This window comes from Melopsittacus undulatus, chromosome 17 (genome assembly GCF_012275295.1).
Source record: "Melopsittacus undulatus isolate bMelUnd1 chromosome 17, bMelUnd1.mat.Z, whole genome shotgun sequence".
Taxonomy (NCBI): Eukaryota; Metazoa; Chordata; class Aves; order Psittaciformes; family Psittaculidae; genus Melopsittacus; species Melopsittacus undulatus.
This window is the reverse complement of record NC_047543.1, coordinates 1,558,260-1,577,541: the sequence shown is the minus strand read 5'-3', so window position 1 is coordinate 1,577,541 and position 19,282 is coordinate 1,558,260. Positions and strand designations below refer to the sequence as shown.

Genomic DNA, 19,282 nt, shown 5'->3' with positions numbered 1-19,282 from the left:
CCTGCTGCTCCCCTCTGGCCTCCCAGAGCCCCAGAGATGACAGAGAGGATGCAGCATCATGCCAAAGGGAGCTCAGGAATCCATGGCAGCTCCTAATCAGGTTGTGCATCCCCTGGTTGGGATCTGGGGTTTGCAGAGGTTGACAGAACAGGTCCAGCGCGTTCCCCTGGTCTCTGTGGTGCCCAGCGCCTGTCCCAGCACCTCAGCAGGTTTTGCCAAACAGGACATGCCAAGAGAGCTGGAAGGATGCAGCCCCACGGAGGGTTCCAGGAGACCTGGATCCATCCTCAGGACATCTATCCTCAAGTCTTTAATTTCACCAAATCTCAGTAAATCTCACCAGATCTTAGTACAACAACTTGCTTCATGCCCCAGCAGTGGTTGGGAGCTCCAGTCATTGATGCCATGGGGAAATGCCTTGCTCTGTGCCAGCATGCAGCCAGCAGGAATTGCATGTGGATGGGGTGACACCAGCTGCCGCAGCCCCGCACATGTGTGGTGGGTGCTCTGCTGAAGGTGATGGGTGCTGCAGCTCTCCAGGGATTGCCATCACCGCCTGCCCACAGCACCGTCGGGTGAGGTGGTTCTGCTCATCCACCTTTGGCCCAGCAGCATCCCAGGCTGCAGGATCTGCCCACACCATGCCAACCTGGCACCTGGGAGCCCCTGCCCAGGGTGGGCAGCCCAAAGGTGCAATGAGCTGCCTTGGCCTCAGCTCTCCCTCCTGTGGAGGCTGAAGTGGGGAAGGAGAGAGCCTGACACCTCCCAGCTGCACCCCTCGCTCCAACTGTCACCCTAGAAAATGAAAGAATAGAATAAAATTTGAAAGTAAATGGCATAAAATAAAGAATAGCATAAAATGAATAAGAAAAAGACAGGATAAGGAAATAAAACAACAAAATTAATAATAAACGTTTTAAAAGTAAATAAAATAATTAAATTAAATTAGTAATAAAGTAACGTGATATAAGAAAGGTAAAGAATAAAGAAAAAATAATAAAATAAAAAATAAAATAACACGAAATAAAAATAAAATAAGCCAGAATAAAAAGAATTAAATAAAATAAATGCAAAAATTAAAAATAAAGCCAACTAAATGTAAAATAAAATATAGAAAATGAAAGTTACATCTAACAATAGAATAAAATAATAAGATTAAAAAATAAGAAAATGAAACGGAGTGACATAAAATAATAAACTTAAACATTAAATTAACAAATCAAATGCCAAGGTCGCAGGAGGGGACATCAGCTGGGACAGGGCAGGAGGCAGCGGTGCAGCCCCACGCTGCGGTCCGAGGGCCGGGATCGGTTCCTGCTCCCGGGGCAGGGCCGGTGAAGCCCTGCCCGCTGGGGCGGGGTGGGGGGGGGGGGAGGCGTTAACAGAGCGATAACGCCCCGGCGAAGTTGCAAACGGCGAGGAGCAGCCTCGGAGGGGGGAGGAGCAGCAGCACCCCCGAGCCCAGCCCGGCCATGGGCAATGCGGCCGGGGGCATGGAGGGGGGGCCGGCGGGCCGGGAGAGCCGCGACCCCCGGCCCCCCGCCGCCCCACCGAGCGCCGCCGCGCCGCCCGCCCGGCAGCCCATGCCCGCAGCAGCCGAGCTGGAGGAGCGCTTCGGCCGCGTCCTGGTGAGCGGGGACCGGGGGGACCCTTAGAGCTGCGACAGTCCCGTTAGCACAGTCAGCACTGGATCCGGGCGCTGATCCCTAGGGTTAATAGTGATTGTTCCTCTGTCACTGCTGGGGATGCTCGCCCTGCCCCGCAGCGGGGCTGCCGCTCATAGAGGCTGGGGATCCAGCCTGGAATATCTGGGGTGATCCCAGGTCTCCATGGCTGGAGCCGGCAGCGGCTGGGCCCGGCAGCGTGCTGCAGGCAGCGGGTGCTGCGGGTGGAAAAGCCTCATCCTCATTGCTGATGCTGTTATCCCCTTGGAAAACCCACCGGCATCGCTCCCAGCCTTCCCAGCTCCGGGGTGAGCGACGGGTGATGCCGGAGCCGCGTTCCTCTGGGATGGCAGCTGCAGGGGATAAGCTTCTGCCTCTTCTCCGTCCTTGAGCGGGGCAGCCGGCCGTGACCTTCGCGTCAAGCAGGCTGCGGTCCCTCCATGGGAGCCAGGACATGCTCCATCCCGTATCCCTGCCCTCCCCAAGGATGCTCTGTAGCGGAGGGTCGGGCTGGGAGCAGGGGAAAAAATATGCTGCTTTGCTCCCTTGATCCCCTGTTGGGAGACAGAGCTGTGCCAGGAGCAGCCACAGGCAAAAGCTCCACAGATACCTGTATGCCAGGATCTGCTGGGTGGGATCTTCCCAGCCCCAGGTGCTAATTATTGTGGAGCTTTTTAATCTTGTGGTGTTTATAGGAGGATTATTTGGGGGTGGGAATTGCAGCTGGAACTGCCCCCAGCAGCAGCAGCTCCAGCTATGGGGGATGATGGTGAAGGGCTTTGCAGGGTGGGGATCCACATGGGAACCCCAGAATCCCCATGGAGAGGGATGTGCTGTGGGACACCCATCGCTGGAGGGTGGCTGGTGGTGGCACTGGTGGTGGCTCCCGGGTGCTGCAGCTGCGGTGACAGGAGGGGACAGCAGTGGGGACCTTGGGTGCTTCCGCTGCTGCTGCGAGGCCTCAGAAAATGGCGTTTCCCCCCTGGCCGGATGGCAGCAGATCTGCCCCAGGACCTCAGCACCACCTGCACTGCCTCCATCCCAAAGGAGAACTGGGGACACCCATGGGGCTGGGGTCTGGCTAGATGGGAACTGGGTCTCTTGTGAAATCGCTGTCCCAGTCTCGCTTCCTCCCTCAGCAGGTTCCCTTCCTCCTTCTTGCTAATGGGGGAGGCAGCGGAACCCCCGGGGGGACGGGGGCTGGGGGATCCCTTCATTCACCCCAACCACGTTCCTTAACTCAGGATGGCATCTCTCCACCTCCGGAGCTTGTGAGATCAGTGATGGGGCAGGATGTGATGGGTTGGGAATCCCTCAGTGGAGTATGATCCAGATTGAACCCATTGCCCCAGTTACAGTGTTGTGAGAGCATATTGGTGTAAACCAGCTTTGGGCTGGACATCCCAGACTGGGAGAGCTGGCAGAACGGTCAACACTGGGGCCCAGGGGAATCTAAACTGCCACCAGGAAGGGGATGGATAAACCCACCACATGCCAAGAAATGGGGAATTCAGTTTTATTCCCCCAAAACTGACTTCTTCCCAGCTAAGGCACTGTGGCAGATGCCTCTTTGGCAGAGCAACAGGAGGGCTGTCTCTGTGCCAGGTGGTTTGGGGTGTGCCAAGGTGGCATTTTGGGATGGAGTGGAGGAAAGAGAGCATGGGATGGATATGCTCCTGCTTGGAGCAGTCAGGATTTCCCCCTTTTTTGCGTGTCAAGAGGTAGCAAATGGGAACATACAAATCAAACTGTGAGTCAAGGGGGTGGTGGAGGTGAGGCTGAAAACATCTCAGAGGGTTTGGCTGGAGTGTTGGGGCTGGCGGCTAACGGGGATGGGGACTGCCTCTGGCCAGGAGGGTTTGCTGGTGAGGGCTTTGCTGCCTCTTCTCCCAGGGAGAACATGGTAAACGTCACCACTGCAGATGTGTGCAGATGTGTGCAGATGTGCTGTTGGCCCCACCAGTGGGACTGGTCACCAGTGAACCCTGGCTGCAGTGTCGTTCTCAGCTGACTGATGCTCAGCATTCCACTGGATCCCTCCCCAGCTCGGTCCCAGCATGGTGGCCAAGTCCAGCTGGGTGCTGTGGGATGTCTCCATGGGGGATGTGGGCTCTGGATAGGAAGAGAGCTGTTGTATGTGGCTAGATCAAGGTCTGGTTGATGGAAGAGGGTGTTCTGGTGCAGGGATCACCTCCATGGTGCTGGATCAGAGGGCATCCCTGCACCGGGTGGGCAGGCAGGCAGCCAGTGGGAGTGTGGGCAAGGTGGCTGGATCAGGCTTGCCTCTCCAATGTGCGGGGAGCAGCTTCTGCTTGCTCTTAGAGCTGGAAGCAGCAGCAGCTGCCACCTGCCCCCCTACCCCCATCCTGCTCTTCACCACCCTCGCAGCAGGATCTGGCCATCCTCTGCTCCTCCACTGGCTTGTCCCTGCCTGGCACTTAGCAGGTTTCAACCTGGATAGATAAACCTGGATGGATATAGGGATCCCTGGCAGGATGAGCTGGTCCTGCAAGCTTCACGCTGGGGGCCAGAAAAGCCCTTGATGAGCCTCATCCTGCTGCATGCCCAGTGTTGTGTCTTGGGAAGAGGCAGTAAGATGAGTCTGATGGCAGTTGGAGTCACCAAAGGGGACACCATGGGGTGGTTGGTGCTGTTGGGCTGAACATGTCCCAAACCCCCTTGGATGAGAGCATTGTGCTCTGTGGCCATGAGGGATGGAGGGAGCATCCTGGAGTGGTGTGCTCCAGTGGCCACCAGCCCAGGTACCTGGTGACATTGGTCCTTTACAACCCCTAAATCACCATCTCAGGATGCTCCAGCTCCTTCCCCATGGTGGGCTGGTTGTTACCCAGTGTCTGGACTGGGATTTTCTCACATGCCACATGCTATTGAGGCTTTCCACCCCTATGGATGCACATCTTCCACATGCCCCAGAAACGCTGCTCCCTGTCCTCAGCCTGGTTTTCACTCCAGCCCATTAGTGGTTTACTGAGCAAACACTTCTGTGAAGGATGCTTTGAACTGTTTTTGTGCTGGGGTTTGGTGCAGAGCCCATCTCAGCTCTACCCGCTTGCGTGTGGAACAAAGGAAGGTGTCTGACACCCAAAATAGCTCCATCCCCACCCCAGTGGCTGCCCCGTGCGGGTGCTGTGACACAGAAAGGACTTTCCATACCCGAAAATGATGAATGTGCTGGTTTGCCTCCCCTTAGTTTTAGTTTAAGGTGTGGGGTATAGCCCAGCTCTGGTCTGCAGCCAGTGTTGGCTGAGGTAGAAGGTCCCAGCCAGCAGCATCCTGGTGCTGGGTATGGGTGGGATGGCACTGTGGGCTCCATGGCACGCTGTGTGTCCCAGCAGAGTTGATGGGATGCATTTGGTGGCATCTGTTGCATGATGCTGCTGCCAGGCTCAGGAAGCCCCACACCAAGGTGGGATGAGACTGCTGGTGCCAGATGGGAGATGCTGGATGACTAGAGGTGGGACATGATTGCTGGTGGCAAGTCCCCATGGCCCCACCATCTTTGTTGCCCGAGGAGGACTAAGTCTTTCCAATGACACCTGCAGGGTGCTCTGCTGCTGCCCTGTCCCGTGTCTCCCACCCTGCCCTGCCCCACATCACCTGCCCTGCCCCACATCACCTGCCCTGCCCCACACCTCCCACAGCACCAGTTCCCCCTCCCCCCACAGCAGGAAATGAGAACTGGTTTCTTCGCAGTGCTGGGGACCACAGAGGAGCCACTTCCTTCCCCCAGCACCATGTGACTGTGCCCGGGCCCTGGTGGGATGCAGCCACCACCCAGTTTGTACCCAAACCCTGCCACATCCTGCACCCAGCCCTGCTGGCAAGGAAGGGACCACAAGACTTGGTGGCAGAGCCACCTCCATGGGGACATCCCCAGCATCCTCTTGCCCTGCCTGCATCCCTGTGGTAGGGAACCCACCAGAGTTCCTGCCTCACAGCTGGCACTTGGTCCTGGCTTTTCCAGGTCCCACACATGGACACTAGAGGAGATGGTCCATGTGGCAAGTGCCACCATCCCCTCTCTGCTAAGGACACTTGACAGTGCCCCACTGAGGGTGCCACGAGTGCTGCCAGAGCCCTGGGTGGGGTGTTTGGGTGCATGGTCACTCTTGGCACAGCCCTGTGCCTTGGTCTGACCCTCCTGGAAGGTCTTACCCACCCCAAGGGGACCACAGGGATGGGGCTCAGCTGGCACCTCATTCAGCCTGGGACCCACCTAGCAGCTTAAGTCCAGCCCTGGTAGCTTTGCAAAGAGGCTATTTCTGACCCTGCAGCCTAATTTCACTCTCCATGTGCAATCCGTCCCCTGGGCTCCTCTCCACCCACATCTCATGGTTTTGGCTTCCTGCAAAAGCAGCTTGACAGGTCCACAGTGGAGGCAGGCAGTGGGGTTCCTGCCCACCACTGTGGCACCTCTTGAACCTGCTCCTCTGTGGGCAACTAAACCCCTGTGAGATGCCTTTTTTCCCCCAAGAACATGGGTGTCGCCAGCCCCATCCTCAACCACCTCATCAGGGCACCCCAAAGATGGTAGTTAAGGGTGACATTCAGGTTGTTAAGGGCTGCACATTGTCCCCACATGCGCTTCTTGCCCAAGGCAAGTCCCAACTCCTGCTTTTCTCTAGGGGCTGGGTCACCAAGAAATGGGCTGAGCTCCCGACATGGCCCAGGCCATGGTGGGTGCCCCATTAAAGGCTTTGTTGGTGTCCCCGCTCACTGCAGGGGCAGGAGCTGCCCCTGGGCCTCGCTGAGCTGTGGAGCAGGTTTGGCAGCCGCCCGCTGCCGTTTGGAGAGCGGAAACCACGATGCATCCTGCCGGCGGGGGCCAGGGTTGTGCCATGGTGGCACAGAGGGACGTGGTGATGCTCCAGACCCTGCCCTGACACCAGGTCTCTAAAGGACCACTTATTTCACCAGCTGGGCTCACCATGTGCCAGTTGGGGGGGGGCTCAGGGGTGGCCATCACCCTTGAGCAGGGCTTAACTCCTGCCTGCTTCAGTGTGTCACCAGCCTGTGTCCCCATCCGTCACCCCGAGTAGCTCTGTCAGGACTGAGCTGGATGAGGCTGGGAGCATTGAGCATCATGACACAGATGGATAGGTCCACTTTTTTTTCCTGTCCACCACTAACACCCTCTGTCCTCCCTCTTTGGGACCCCAGATGGGGTTGTTGCTGGTGGGTCCATGTCTGGTGACATGCTAACATCCTGGGAATGGTGGTATCCCTATCCCCTGATACCAGTGCCCTGAGCCACTGCCCTCATCATCATGCTGGTATCCCTTCCAGTGTCCCTATCATCCCACCAGTGTCCTCACCAGCATCCCCATCATCCCACTGGTGTCCCCATCCTTCCATTGATGTCCCTATTATCGCACTGCTGAGCAAAGACACCCAGTGCTGGTCAAGCAGTGGGTGCTACAGCCCCAGGGGGTGTTTCTGGGGGTACCCTCAACCCTGACACACATCACCCCACAGAAGTCCATGAACCTGCCCCCGGACAAGATGAAGCTGCTCAACCAGTATGACAATGAGAAGAAGTGGGAGCTCATCTGTGACCAGGTGAGGTCTGGATGTCACAGCATCCTCCATGCCCTCCCTGTCCCCCAGTGCCACTCACAGTGGCAAGCACCGGCATCCATCTCCATTAGTGATTCAGTGCCTCATGAACCTGATTAAACACTGATCAGTGCAGGGTGGGGACAGGGACACAGTGGCTGCTGTGGGATGGTGGCACGTTCCTGTGCCATGGCTGGGTGGTTTCAGCTTCTCTCTGGGGCTCGTAGGAGCGTTTCCAGGTGAAGAACCCACCGTCTGCTTACATCCAGAAACTGAAGAGCTACTTGGACACGGGTGGCGTAAGCAGGAAGGTGAGTGCTCCCCCTTGCACCCCTTGTTGCCACCCGGCTCGGATGTAGAGACAGTGCCAACAGCTCTCCATATCCCATAGTTCAAGAGGCGAGTGCAGGAGTCAACACAGGTGCTCCGAGAGCTGGAGATTTCCTTGAGGACCAACTACATTGGGTAAGAATGGAAGTGTCCTTGTTGTCACCAGCCATTGCTGCTGTCCCCAGTGTCACTGGGACAGGGACAGGCATCTGCTTCTGGCTGTGGGTATGTTACCTCATCTCACCTGTCTGGGGTGACCCCAATGGCAGGATGCGGGTGCTGAAGCAGCTAGCTGTACCATGGGTGCTGTAGGGCCTCAGCCTCATCTTGGCTTTCTGGTACTCCCTGGATGCTGGAACAGACCTTGGCCCCCAGCCTTTGTGCCCTGACCCCTTGTTGTGTGGTGGTTGCTGAGCCAGGGGTGCCCATGGTCTCACCACTGACGGTCAGGCTGTCCTGTCTTGGTGGCAGCGGTGGCAGCAGAGCCCTTGGTCTGTGTCCCTGTGCAGGACGAATGGGGGTCTGTGTGGCACCCACCTGCCTCCGAGAGGCACCACCTCATGTCCCCAGTGTGTCCCCACCCTTGCTGGGGTCCTCTGACCAGGGGCTCTGCTGAGGTTCTGGAGGGGTAAAAAGGGAGGATGAGAAGGGCTGGTGGAGCCAACTCATCCTCTGCATCCCACAGCTGGGTCCAAGAGTTCCTCAACGAGGAGAACAAGGGGCTGGACGTGCTGCTGGAGTATCTCGCCTTCGCCCAGTGCTCTGTTGCGTATGTCTGGCTGCCCACCAGCTGCCCCTTCCCAAGAGCGGGATCAGACCCCCTGGGACACAGAGTGGGGACCCTGGCGTGCTCTCCTTCATCACTGGAGTGATGGACCTATGGCTGGGTTTGAGCAGAGCATTCCCAGCATCCCCAGCCCCGGGGACCCCTATTGGGGTGCCACATCTCACTGGTCCCTGTGTTCCCATGGGCCACCAGGTATGACATGGAGAGCTCCGAGAACGGCAGCCCAGGCTCTGACAAGGGCAAGGTCCTGGAGCAGTCACTGGAGGACCTGAACAAAAGCAACTCCTCGCCCCCCACTCAGGGCTCCTCCAAAGCGCGGCACCTCACTGTAAGGTAATGCCTGGTCCCAGCCCCAGCTGTCCCCCCAGTCCCTGCGCCGTATCCCTCCCTGCTCCCCGCTTTGCTGCACCCCGGCTGCGCTGTGCTTGGAGAGGGGCTTGGCTGGGGGACGCAGGCTTGGTCCTAACAATGGGTCCCCAGGGCTGGTTTGGAGGGGACAAAGCCACATACCCAGGATAAACCCTGCTGGGAGCTGGCCTGGATCAATCCCCTAGTGGAACCATTGTGGCATGTTCTGGGAAACAACTATGAACGAGTAAAAAACTGAGACTTTGGGGGAGCAAATTGCACCCTCCTGGTTTAAAACCAGTACAGAGGAACAGGCCTGTGCCCCCATAGCTGGTCCTGGTGGCTGCTGGCTTTTACTTGGCACCTCTTGCCCCACAGCCCCCTTTAACCTGCTCTTCTCTTGCATGCTGCCTGGGGATGCACTGACGGTAGGTGATGGGGCCAGGGTGTACTGGTGGGACAGGGACACCCCAGTGGAACCCCAGTGCTGGTCACCAGCGGATGGGGGGCCAGAGGACACCCCACCACAGTCACATTGGGAGCCATTAACATGGCACCGTGGGGACCATGGGGGTCCCTTGCTGCCTGCCAGCAGCTCCAGGGGAGTCAGGAGTGACGTGGCACCCTCAGTGGGTCCCAACCCTTGTCCCCCACCTGTGACCCCAAGCCAGGGGAGGGGGTGGTGACAAGGAAGCCCTGTCTCTTCCTCCTGTCCTGCAGGCTCTAATGCGCCTCCAGCTGCTGCCTCTCGAACCAGCACATCCACACCCTCCTCCGCCACATCCACCCCAGCGTTCCCTGCAGTGCCCTGGGCGGTGATGGGGACAGTAGCCCCAGGTCACCCGGCAGCTCCTATCCGCTCTGGTGAGCCTCCAGGACCACCCGGCCTTCATCCCACCCCCATCACACCACCAGCCCAAGGGCTTGGAGATGGGCAGGGCTATGGGGGTCTTTCCTGTGGGGATGCAACCTCCTGGGTTCCCTGGTGTTCCCCCATCCCTGCTGCCACCCATCTGCGCTCTGTCCCCACCCTGCTTTGCACTGTGCCCCCCTAGCCCTGGCCACGCTCAGCTGCCCCCTTGCCTCCCAGGCTGAACCCCTCGCACAGCAGGAAGACGCTGAGGAACTCCCGCCTGGTCAGCCAGAAGGACGATGTCCATGTCTGCATTATGTGTCTCCGCGCCATCATGAACTACCAGGTGGGAGACAGCTCCCCAGAAGTCTCCAGCCACTGCAGGTCCATCTTCAGGGTCATGGTTTGGGATGGGACCCATTCTTCATCCCCTTGCTCTGAGATTTCCTCACATCTAGTGGGGATGTGGAATGGGGATGTCCCAAGATCCCAGAGCATCCCTGAGGCAGGGACAGGATATTCGACTCCATTAATGCTCCTTTTCCCCCAAGTCTGGCTTCAGCCTGGTGATGAACCACCCAGCCTGTGTCAACGAGATCACCCTGAGCCTCAACAACAAGAATGCCAGGCAGGACCTGTTCCCTGTTCCCCCTCACCCATTGTCCACTCCAAAGCCCGAGCCTCTCACACCCCATGTCTCCACAGGACCAAAGCGCTGGTGCTGGAGCTGCTGGCTGCTGTCTGCCTGGTCCGAGGTGGCCACGACATCATCCTGGCTGCCTTTGACAACTTCAAGGAGGTGAGTCCCCAGCAGGGACACACAGTCCCCACACTGGCACCTGTGCTCCGGCTGGGTTTGTGCCTCAGTTTCCCTATGTGTGGCAGAGCCCTGAAAATGCCCATCTTGATGCTCCAGCCTTTGGGCTTGACGTCCCAGTGCCAAGTGCATGTTTCCAGGGCCACATCCCAGCTGGACTGGGTGCCCTGCCACAGCCTCAGGTGCCCACCCTGGCAGTGTCCCTCTGGGTCCTCATCCCTCTGCTCCCACCCCAGGTCTGCGGGGAGAAGAACCGCTTTGAGAAGCTGATGGAGTATTTCCGGAACGAGGACACCAACATTGACTTCATGGTGAGTGGCTGGTGGGGCCGGTGCTCTGCTGTCCCCAGCCACGGTGCTGTCCTGTGGGTGCCAAGCTGTCATGCTGTCCCCAGGGCACTGTGTCCCCAAGGGCTGTTGAGCCACTGGTCCTTCTCCAGGTCCCCATGGACCCAGGGCAGCAAAACCACCATGGGCACCATGTCCTTATGGGCCACCGACCCACTGTGCAGTCCCCAGGCACTATGTCCCCAAGGACAAGCTGAGAACAGTGGGGCTATTCAGCCTGGAGAAGAGAAGCTGTGTGGAGACCTCATAGCAGCTTCCAGTGTCTGAAGGGGGCTACAAGGATGCTGGAGAGGGACTCTTCCTTGGGGACTGTAGTGATAGGACACAAGGTGATAGGTTCACACTGAAACAGGGGAAGTTTGGGTTAGATATAAGGAAGTTCTTCCCCGTGAGGGTGCTGAGGCGCTGGCACAGGGTGCCCAGAGAAGCTGTGGCTGCCCCATCCCTGGCAGTGCTCAAGGCCAGGTTGGACACAGGGGCTTGGAGCAGCTGCTCCAGTGGAAGGGGTCCCTGCCTGTGGGAGGGTTTGGAACTCTAAGGTCTCTTCCAACCCAGCCCATTCTGTGACTCTATGACTGCCGTGCTGAGTGGTGCCTGTCCTGCAGGTGGCCTGCATGCAGTTCATCAACATTGTGGTCCACTCGGTGGAGAACATGAACTTCCGTGTTTTCCTGCAGTACGAGTTCACCCATCTGGGGCTGGACCAGTACTTGGAGGTGGGTGATCCTGCACCACCCCCGTGCTGAGCACTGGTGCCAGAGGTGGGTGGGTGCTGGGGGGGTACCACCAGCAGTGACAGTGCCACCGGCTGTCCCTTGGCAGAGCCTCCGTCTCACGGAGAGCGAAAAGCTGCAGGTGCAGATCCAAGCTTACCTGGACAATGTCTTTGATGTGGGAGCCATGCTGGAGGACTCGGAGACCAAGACATCTGTGCTGGAGCACATGGAAGAGCTGCAGGAGCACGTCAACCAGGTGGGATGTGGGCATGTGGGCAGGAGCTGCTGACGCAAATCCCGAGGGAGGGCTGGGGCTGGTGCTGAGCGACATCGTCTCATCTCCCTGCAGTTGACGGAGAAGCTGCAGGATGCAGAGAACGACTCCATGGCCAAGATAGCGGAGCTGGAGAAGCAGCTGAGCCAGGCGCGGCAGGAGCTGGAGGCGCTGCGGGTGAGCACCCGGTGCTGGAGGAAGGGATGGGTGCCCAGAGGACTGGGGTTGGAGGGGTCTAGCAGGACACCAGTGATGAGCTGGGGCTTGTCACCACTGCAGGAGCAGCTGAGCCCACCGCAGCCATCCAGCCCGCCAGCCCCACAGCCCCAGGAGTGCTACCGGCTGGCGCTGGAGAGGCGTCTGGTGGAGCTGGAGGAGAAGGGCTTAGTGCAGATCCTGCGTGGGCCTGACGGAGACGTCGCCATCCAAATTGTCCCCGTTGTCATAGAAACAACAGCAGCCCCCGTGGTTACCCAAGAGGCCACCACCGGCACAGGTACCATGGATGCGGGGAGGTAGCAGCAGCCTAGGATGTCCCTTCCAGTGGCCAGAGGAAGGGTGGCAGCGTACCTCTGTGCAGGGAGGCTGAGGCAGGGGTCTGGGGATGTGCGCAGGGATGAGGGGTCGCTTACTGGCAGAGGGAATGTGGTGGTGGCACCGTGTCCTGCACTGCCACCATCGCACCCACCTCTTCTTTCCATTGCAGATGCTCCAGCTCTGGATCCAGCCCCAGCTCCAGCCCCATCTCCCCCTCCAGCACCTGCCGCCCCCCCGCCCCCCCCCCCCACCTCCACCGCCACCTCCACTGCCGGGGGCTGCTCACAGCCCCCCGGTGCCCCCTGCACCCCCCCTGCCCACAGGCACCAGCTCCACCCAGGCCCCTCCTCTCCCAGGCACCCAAGTGCCACCCCCACCGCCACCACTCCCGGGGGCCCTGGAGAGGGATGTCCCCCCCCCTCCACCACTGCTACCCCTCGGGGGGGGGGCCCTCCCAGCGGGGCTGGGTGCCCCCAGTGCTGGCTCTGGTTCAGGTGAGTGTGACCTAGCAGTGGTGGGGATGTCACCAGGAGAGGGTTGGGAGCACCCTGGGGTGGGTTTGGGAACCCCCACCCCATGACATGTCCCCCCTCCCCATCACCGTGCAGTGAAGGTGAAGAAGCCAATCCAGACCAAGTTCCGCATGCCCGTCTTCAACTGGGTGGCGCTGAAGCCAAGCCAGATCGATGGCACTGTCTTCAATGAGCTCAACGATGAGAAGGTGCTGCAGGTGAGGACATGGGGGCTTGGGGGACTGGTGTCCCAGTCCGTGCTGCATACATGCTGAGGCTGCTCCTGTGTTGCCCTTGCACCCATCCATGATGAGATGTGGCTGCTGGAGGCTGAAGCAGCTCCTTGACACCGTGGAGAGGGACAACTTGGGATCTGCCATCCTTCTGTCACCCCTTGCTCCATCCTCATCCTCACATCCTGCCCATGTCTTCTTTTGCATCTTCGTCCTCTGGTCCCCTCATCCCCTCCTCACCCCCTTGTCTTGTTGCTGTCCTTGTTTCCTTGCTCCATCCTCACCCCTTCAGCCCAACCTCATCCCTTTCCCCCACCTTTGTTCTCCTTTCCCCCTTGCCCAGGTCCTTTGTCCCCATCCTCATCTCAGATGTTCTGTGTCACCTCCTGCCAAGCCCTCAGCCGTGTCTCCCCACAGGAGCTGGACATGAGTGACTTTGAAGAGCAGTTCAAGACCAAGGCGCAGGGCCCTGGCTTGGACATCAGTGCCCTCAAGGTGAAGGCCACACAGAAGGCTCCCAACAAGGTCACTCTCATGGAGTCCAACCGAGCCAAGAACCTGGCCATCACCCTCCGCAAGGGTGGCTGCAGCATCCAGGACATCTGCACAGCTATTGAGACGTGAGTGTCCCCCTTCGATGGGAGAAGGTCAGGATGTGGTTGGGTGCAAGCCCAGCTATACCAAAGGGTCGGAGTGATGTGGGGTGTGCTGGGGTTGGAGGCGTGATGGCACCAGATAGAGAGAGATAGAGGGATGCAGGGACCAGCCATGGGGATGGAGGGAAGATGGGAACCAGCCATGGGTGATAGGGGGATTGAGGGACCTGCTGCAGGGTCTGACTGCGCTGAGGGCTTCCCACTACCCACAGGTATGACCAGCAAGCCCTGAGCCTCGACTTCCTGGAGCTGCTGCTGCGCTTCCTGCCCACTGAGCATGAACGGACGCTCATTGGGAAGTTCGAGCAGGAGCAGCAGCCACCAGAAGAGCTCTCAGACGAGGACCAGTTCATGATCCGCTTCAGCAAGATCCCTCGCCTGGCCGAGCGCATGAACATCATGATCTTCCTGGGCAACTTCAGTGACACGGCCCAGCTGCTCATGCCTGTGGGTGCTGGGGAGGGAGAGGGGGGCTGTGGGTGCTGGGAGAGGCTGCAAGCCTGCAGCAGGGGTCACACGCTTCTCCTTCCACCTACAGCAACTCAACGCCATCATTGCTGCATCCATGTCCCTCAAGTCCTCCAGCAAACTACGCAACATCCTTGAGGTGAGGAGTTCGGGGTGTGGTGGCCCTGATGGGGGGACATTGGGGTGGGATGGGTGCACACAGGGTGCCCGTAGGCACTGTGCTCCCTCTGGGGTGCCCCATCTGTGCTGGGCTGTGTCCCACAGATTGTCCTGGCCTTCGGGAACTACATGAACAGCAGCAAGCGTGGGGCAGCCTATGGCTTCCGACTGCAGAGCCTTGATGCGGTAGGGTCAGCACAGGGACACTTGGGGAGGGAGGGACATGGGAACCTGGTGTGGGGATGGAAGGATGCAAGGACCCAGCCATAGGGGTGGAAGGACACAGGATTCAGCTATGGGGATGGAGGGATGCAGGGACCAGCTATAGGGTTTGCAGAGGCATTGGGAACAGCTCTATGGATGCAGGGACCAGCTGTGGGGATGGAATAACATAGGAATCTGTGGGAACAGAGGGATGAAGAGACCATCTCGTATGGTTGGAGAGGCATGGGGAAAAGACAAAAGGATGGAGATACACAGGACCTAGCTGTGGAGAGATTGAGGGATGCTGAATCAGCTATGGGGATGGAAGGATGCCGAGCAGCCACGGGGATGGAGGGATGCAGAACCAGCCATGGGGATGAAGGGATGCAGAACCAGCCATGGGGATGAAGGGGTGCAGACTTAGCTATGGGGATGAAGGGCCACCAGAACCTGCCCTAGGCAGGATGGTGGATGTGGATTGGGGCTGACCCTGCTCTCCCAGCTCCTGGAGATGAAGTCGACTGACCGCAAGCAGACGCTGCTGCATTACCTTGTGCGGGTGATCACAGAGAAGTACCCTGGGCTGACCGGCTTCCACACTGAGCTGCACTTCCTCGACAAGGCAGGCACAGGTAGCACCTGTGGGCACCAGGCTGGGGCTGTAGCCTGAGCACGGGGTGTTCCTGAGCCTGCCCTGAGCCCAGCACCGCTGCCCTCCCTGCAGTGTCCCTGGACAGTGTGCTGCAGGATGTGCGGGGCCTGCAGCAGGGCATGGAGCTCACCCGCAAGGAGTTCATGAGGCAGGATGACAGCCCCGTGCTCAAGGACTTCCTCAAGGTCAACTCGGAGGTGATGGAGAAACTGCAGGCTGACAGCAAAACTGCCAAGGTGGGTACTGGGGGTAATGCAGGGTTGTGGGGCAGGACTGAGCCCCTCATTTCTACATGCAGACATCCAAGGTGCTCCCACCTCTGCCCCAGTAGGAGAAGCAGGAGCTGGGGGGGATGCAGAAGGGGATGGTGAGGTGGGAGATGCTGGGAGGAGGAGGTGGGCAATGAGGCTCCACTGCCCACCCCCCCAGATCAAGGTGTTTCTGCTCACAGGAGGCATATGAGTCAGCTGTGGAGTATTTTGGGGAGAACCCCAAGACCAGTCCCCCCACCACCTTCTTCCCCATGTTCATGCGATTCATCAAAGCCTACAAGGTAGGAGAGGATGGGGTTTGACCCGTTTCTGGGCCTGGGAGGGATCTGACCCTAGTTGATGGCGTTCACTGATGCCTTTTGGGGGAGTTGGAGATGCTGGAGCTTGGTTGGGACTGGGAGGGCTGCAGATCCACAGCAGGACTCCCCAGCTCAGCACACCTTCCCTGTGTCTCCCCAGAAAGCAGAGCAGGACATTGAGATGTGGAAGAAACAAGAGGCCGCAGCCAAAGAGGCAGAATCCGTCTCCCCTGGCAGCGATAACCAGCCTGAGGTGATAGTGCCCCAAGTGCCTCTGTCCTGGTGGGGTACCAGGCTCCAGCCCCATGCAGGCTGTGGGGTGGGGATGGGCAAAGCAGGTCCTGGGGAGGGAGAGGAGGAGAGGGAGGGAAGGTGAAGGCACCCCATCCCCTTTGGGGTGCAGTGGGGGCTGTGCTGTTCACCCTGCACTGTCCCCACTGCAGCTGCCCATCCAGAAAGCCAAGCGGCAGCAGATGGACATGATCGCCGAGCTAAAGAAGAAGCAGATGGTGAAGGAGCCACTTATTTATGAGGGAAAAGATGGGGCCATTGAGGATATTATTTCAGGTGAGAGATTATTTCAGGTAGTGGCTCGACATCTACCCCCTGCAGCAGAGACGCCCTTGGTGATGGGGGGCTGCAGGGGCCTGTCACAGCCAGGAGCTGCAGGGCCACCAAGCACCATTGTCGAAAGGAACCCACCTGGAGCACCTTCTCATTGCATGTGGTGCAAGTGCTCCCTGCCCTGTCTCACAGCTTTTCTTCCTCTTCTGCTTCTTCCTCCTCTCTCCTCCTCCTCGCTGTCTCTCTGGATGTTTCTGCTCAGCTCTGAAAACTGTTCCTTTCACAGCCCGGACGGGCAAGCGCTCGTCCCGGCTCTTCTGCGACGTGAGCTTCAATGAGGAGAGTCCTCTGTAGGTAATGTGGGGCAGCGGGGCTGGGCGCAGGGGCCAGGCTCGGTCACTCCCCCCGGACTTCTTATCCCCTTGTCATCTCCGGCATCAGCCAGACTGCCCCACACCGTGAGCCACCCCCGGGGCACTGCGGCACCAGCCTCAGCCCCATGAGACAGTGCTGGGCACCGGAGAGCCAAGGGAAAGGGCTCTAGGGGCTGGTTGGTTGTAGCTGCTGCTCGTCCCGTCTTTGTGCTGCTGGTTTGGCTTCTCTTGAGCATCCTCACACCCTCCTGGGCAGTGATGGGTGACGGGTGGGCAGGCGGAGCTCAGCCGCTCTCCGTGCTCCTCCTCCCGGTGCAGATCTGAGGAACAACCCGTACCGGCGCGCAGACAAGGCCCGCGGCAGCTCCAAGAGACGGGCTGCGGGGCAGAGCCTGCAGGCGACCCCGGACATCCCCCTGTGAGCGGTGCCGGCGCCGCAGCGGCCAGGACCAGGGGACGACCATGGGACACCGCAGGGCACTGGGACAGGTCCCGCTCCCGGCTGCTCCGGCTTCACCGCTCCCACCGCATGCCCCTGGGTCTGGCGCACGGATCCCCGGCGCTTGCTTAGTGATACCTCTGAGCTCCTCTCCTCCAGGCAGGCAGGGCTGGGGACCCTCCTGGCCATGGGCATGGAGAGGGGAGCACAGAAAGGAGGCCCAAATTGTTCTAGAAGGAAAAGGGGCTGCCAATCCCTACCACAGAGCTGCTCCGCTGCACACCTGTCTCAGGCTCAGCACTGCACTGGTGTGCTCTGCTCTTCAGCTTGCTGGTGCCTTTGATTTCCTGCCGCAAGAGGGGACAAGGGTTGGGAGCCAGGGATGCAGCAATCCCTGCACATCTCCATCTCCCCCGGCCTTGCAGAGCCCTTTGAGACCCAAGCTCTCCTCCGCTGCAGAGCCGAGGAGCTCCAATCCAGTGAGGAGCCTGCTGCAAAGATCCCACCCTGGGCACATCCTGTGCCCCAGAGGCTGGTAGGGGTGCTATTTTACAGTGATTTTATATGTCTTCCTTTAAATTTCTCTGTGCTGTGGAGCAGAGGCTGGAATACCCACGTACAAGGTCTCACTGGGATCTGAAGGCTGTGGTGAGCAGCACGGGGCTGTTCCTCACCACAGAGCAGGCTCTGTAGCTACAATAATCAGCAGCAGAGGCAAGGATTTACTGTCCTCAAGTCTCTGTGAGGTGGCTCCAGCTCTGCCCCCTGTCACCCGGCTCTGCTGTCCGGGCTGGAGCATCTTGAGACAACAGTGACCACGGTCCGCAGCAGGCAGTGGGCAGCCTCCAGCCCTTGAGCAACCACCATGACCCTAAACCACTGCAAGGTCACTGCTGCAATGGTGCAGGAGCTGCATGAGCCTCCCATACTGCACTGGACTCAGTTCCTCCCCTGCCCTGCTGCTGCTGCTGAGTAACTCCAGACAACGCACTTCACAATTAACCTTTAATGCATTTACTTTGTTAAATGGCCTTGCTTGCCCCAGCTCTTAGACCAGGGTACAGCCATGCTGCAGAGCTCGAGCAGTGGCTGTTTCCTGCTGTAAGTAAGATGCTAAGCGCCGGCTCGGTACCACCCGCAAGCTCAAAGGGAAGGGAAATGAATATGTAACTTATAAACGACTTTAAGCCAGGAATGTAAAACATTAACTGCTCATTTGTATACATTATTTTTATATACTGAAGGTCCATTTAATCTAAAGCAGAACTGGTAATAAAATGACTCTGAGGATAAAGCACTTGTCTGTGAGAAGAGGTGAAGTTTTACATGGGGGAGATGCTAAGATGGAGGAAGAGATGGAGGGAGGGATGCAGGAGCAGCTGCTCACTGCTCCACTAACAAGGCCTGTGTAAGGAGCTGCTGCCAGAAGCAGCGACTGCTCCTCTGAGTAATTTTAAGTGGGAGATGGTTCTGACCTTCCCGTGACTGCAGATGGGGGTAGGAGATCTTCAAGGCTCTGCTCAGCCCTGCAGCTGAGCCAGTACTGGCCACCTCTGGGCAGGTGGGGTTGAATGGGTGAAAACGTGCAGAATAGGAGTGCTATAGGAAACAAGGGAAAAGCCAGTATTTGTGACTCTGCCAAGGAGCAGCCCCACTTCTTACCATGCAAGTGTCCCTAAGAAGGCTACTGTACCCCAGGCACCTGCACAGACACGTACCCTCTCTGCTGGGCACCCTGGGCAGGAAGGTCACAGCTTCTGCCCTCCACAGCAGTGAACAGCTTTAACCTGCCCAAGGGGAGACTGAGCTGAGCTCTGAGGCAGAAGCTGTTCCCTGGGAGGGTGCTGAGGCGCTGGCACAGGGTGCCCAGAGCAGCTGTGGCTGCCCCATCCCTGGCAGTGCTCAAGGCCAGGTTGGACACAGGGGCTTGGAGCAGCTGCTCCACTGGAAGGGGTCCCTGCCCGTGGCAGGGGGGTTGGAACTGGATGAGCTTCAATGTCCCTGCCAGAACCAAAACCAGTCTGGGACTCCATGATTCTAAGAAATCCTGTGCTTAGATTCATCAAAGTTATTGCTGCCTCTTCCCACCCAAAAATGACTTCTCCCTGCATCCTCCAAACCCAAAGGTAATACACAGCAAAGTTCAGTCACACCAGGCTTCCCTTCTTAACAAATGTGTTACTCAGCACCTCTCTGGGAC

The 19,282-nt window shown here is 58.6% G+C and overlaps 1 protein-coding gene across 1 annotated transcript; it reads left to right on the top strand.

The window, feature by feature from the left end:
* Positions 1-1,546: 1,546 nt before the first annotated feature.
* On the top strand, positions 1,547-18,379 carry FMNL1 (formin like 1). The gene is made up of 27 exons (XM_034070295.1): positions 1,547-1,628; positions 7,161-7,244; positions 7,469-7,552; positions 7,633-7,706; positions 8,257-8,340; positions 8,551-8,691; positions 9,797-9,905; positions 10,111-10,187; positions 10,265-10,358; positions 10,613-10,687; positions 11,329-11,439; positions 11,546-11,695; positions 11,789-11,890; positions 11,993-12,209; positions 12,420-12,475; positions 12,607-12,744; positions 12,849-12,980; positions 13,413-13,615; positions 13,864-14,098; positions 14,190-14,258; positions 14,384-14,464; positions 14,985-15,114; positions 15,207-15,370; positions 15,586-15,687; positions 15,866-15,958; positions 16,149-16,272; positions 16,962-18,379. The coding sequence occupies exons 1-27, from the start codon at positions 1,584-1,586 to the stop codon at positions 17,063-17,065; spliced, it is 3,078 nt and encodes a 1,025-aa protein (XP_033926186.1). The 5' UTR covers positions 1,547-1,583; the 3' UTR covers positions 17,066-18,379.
* Positions 18,380-19,282: the final 903 nt, after the last annotated feature.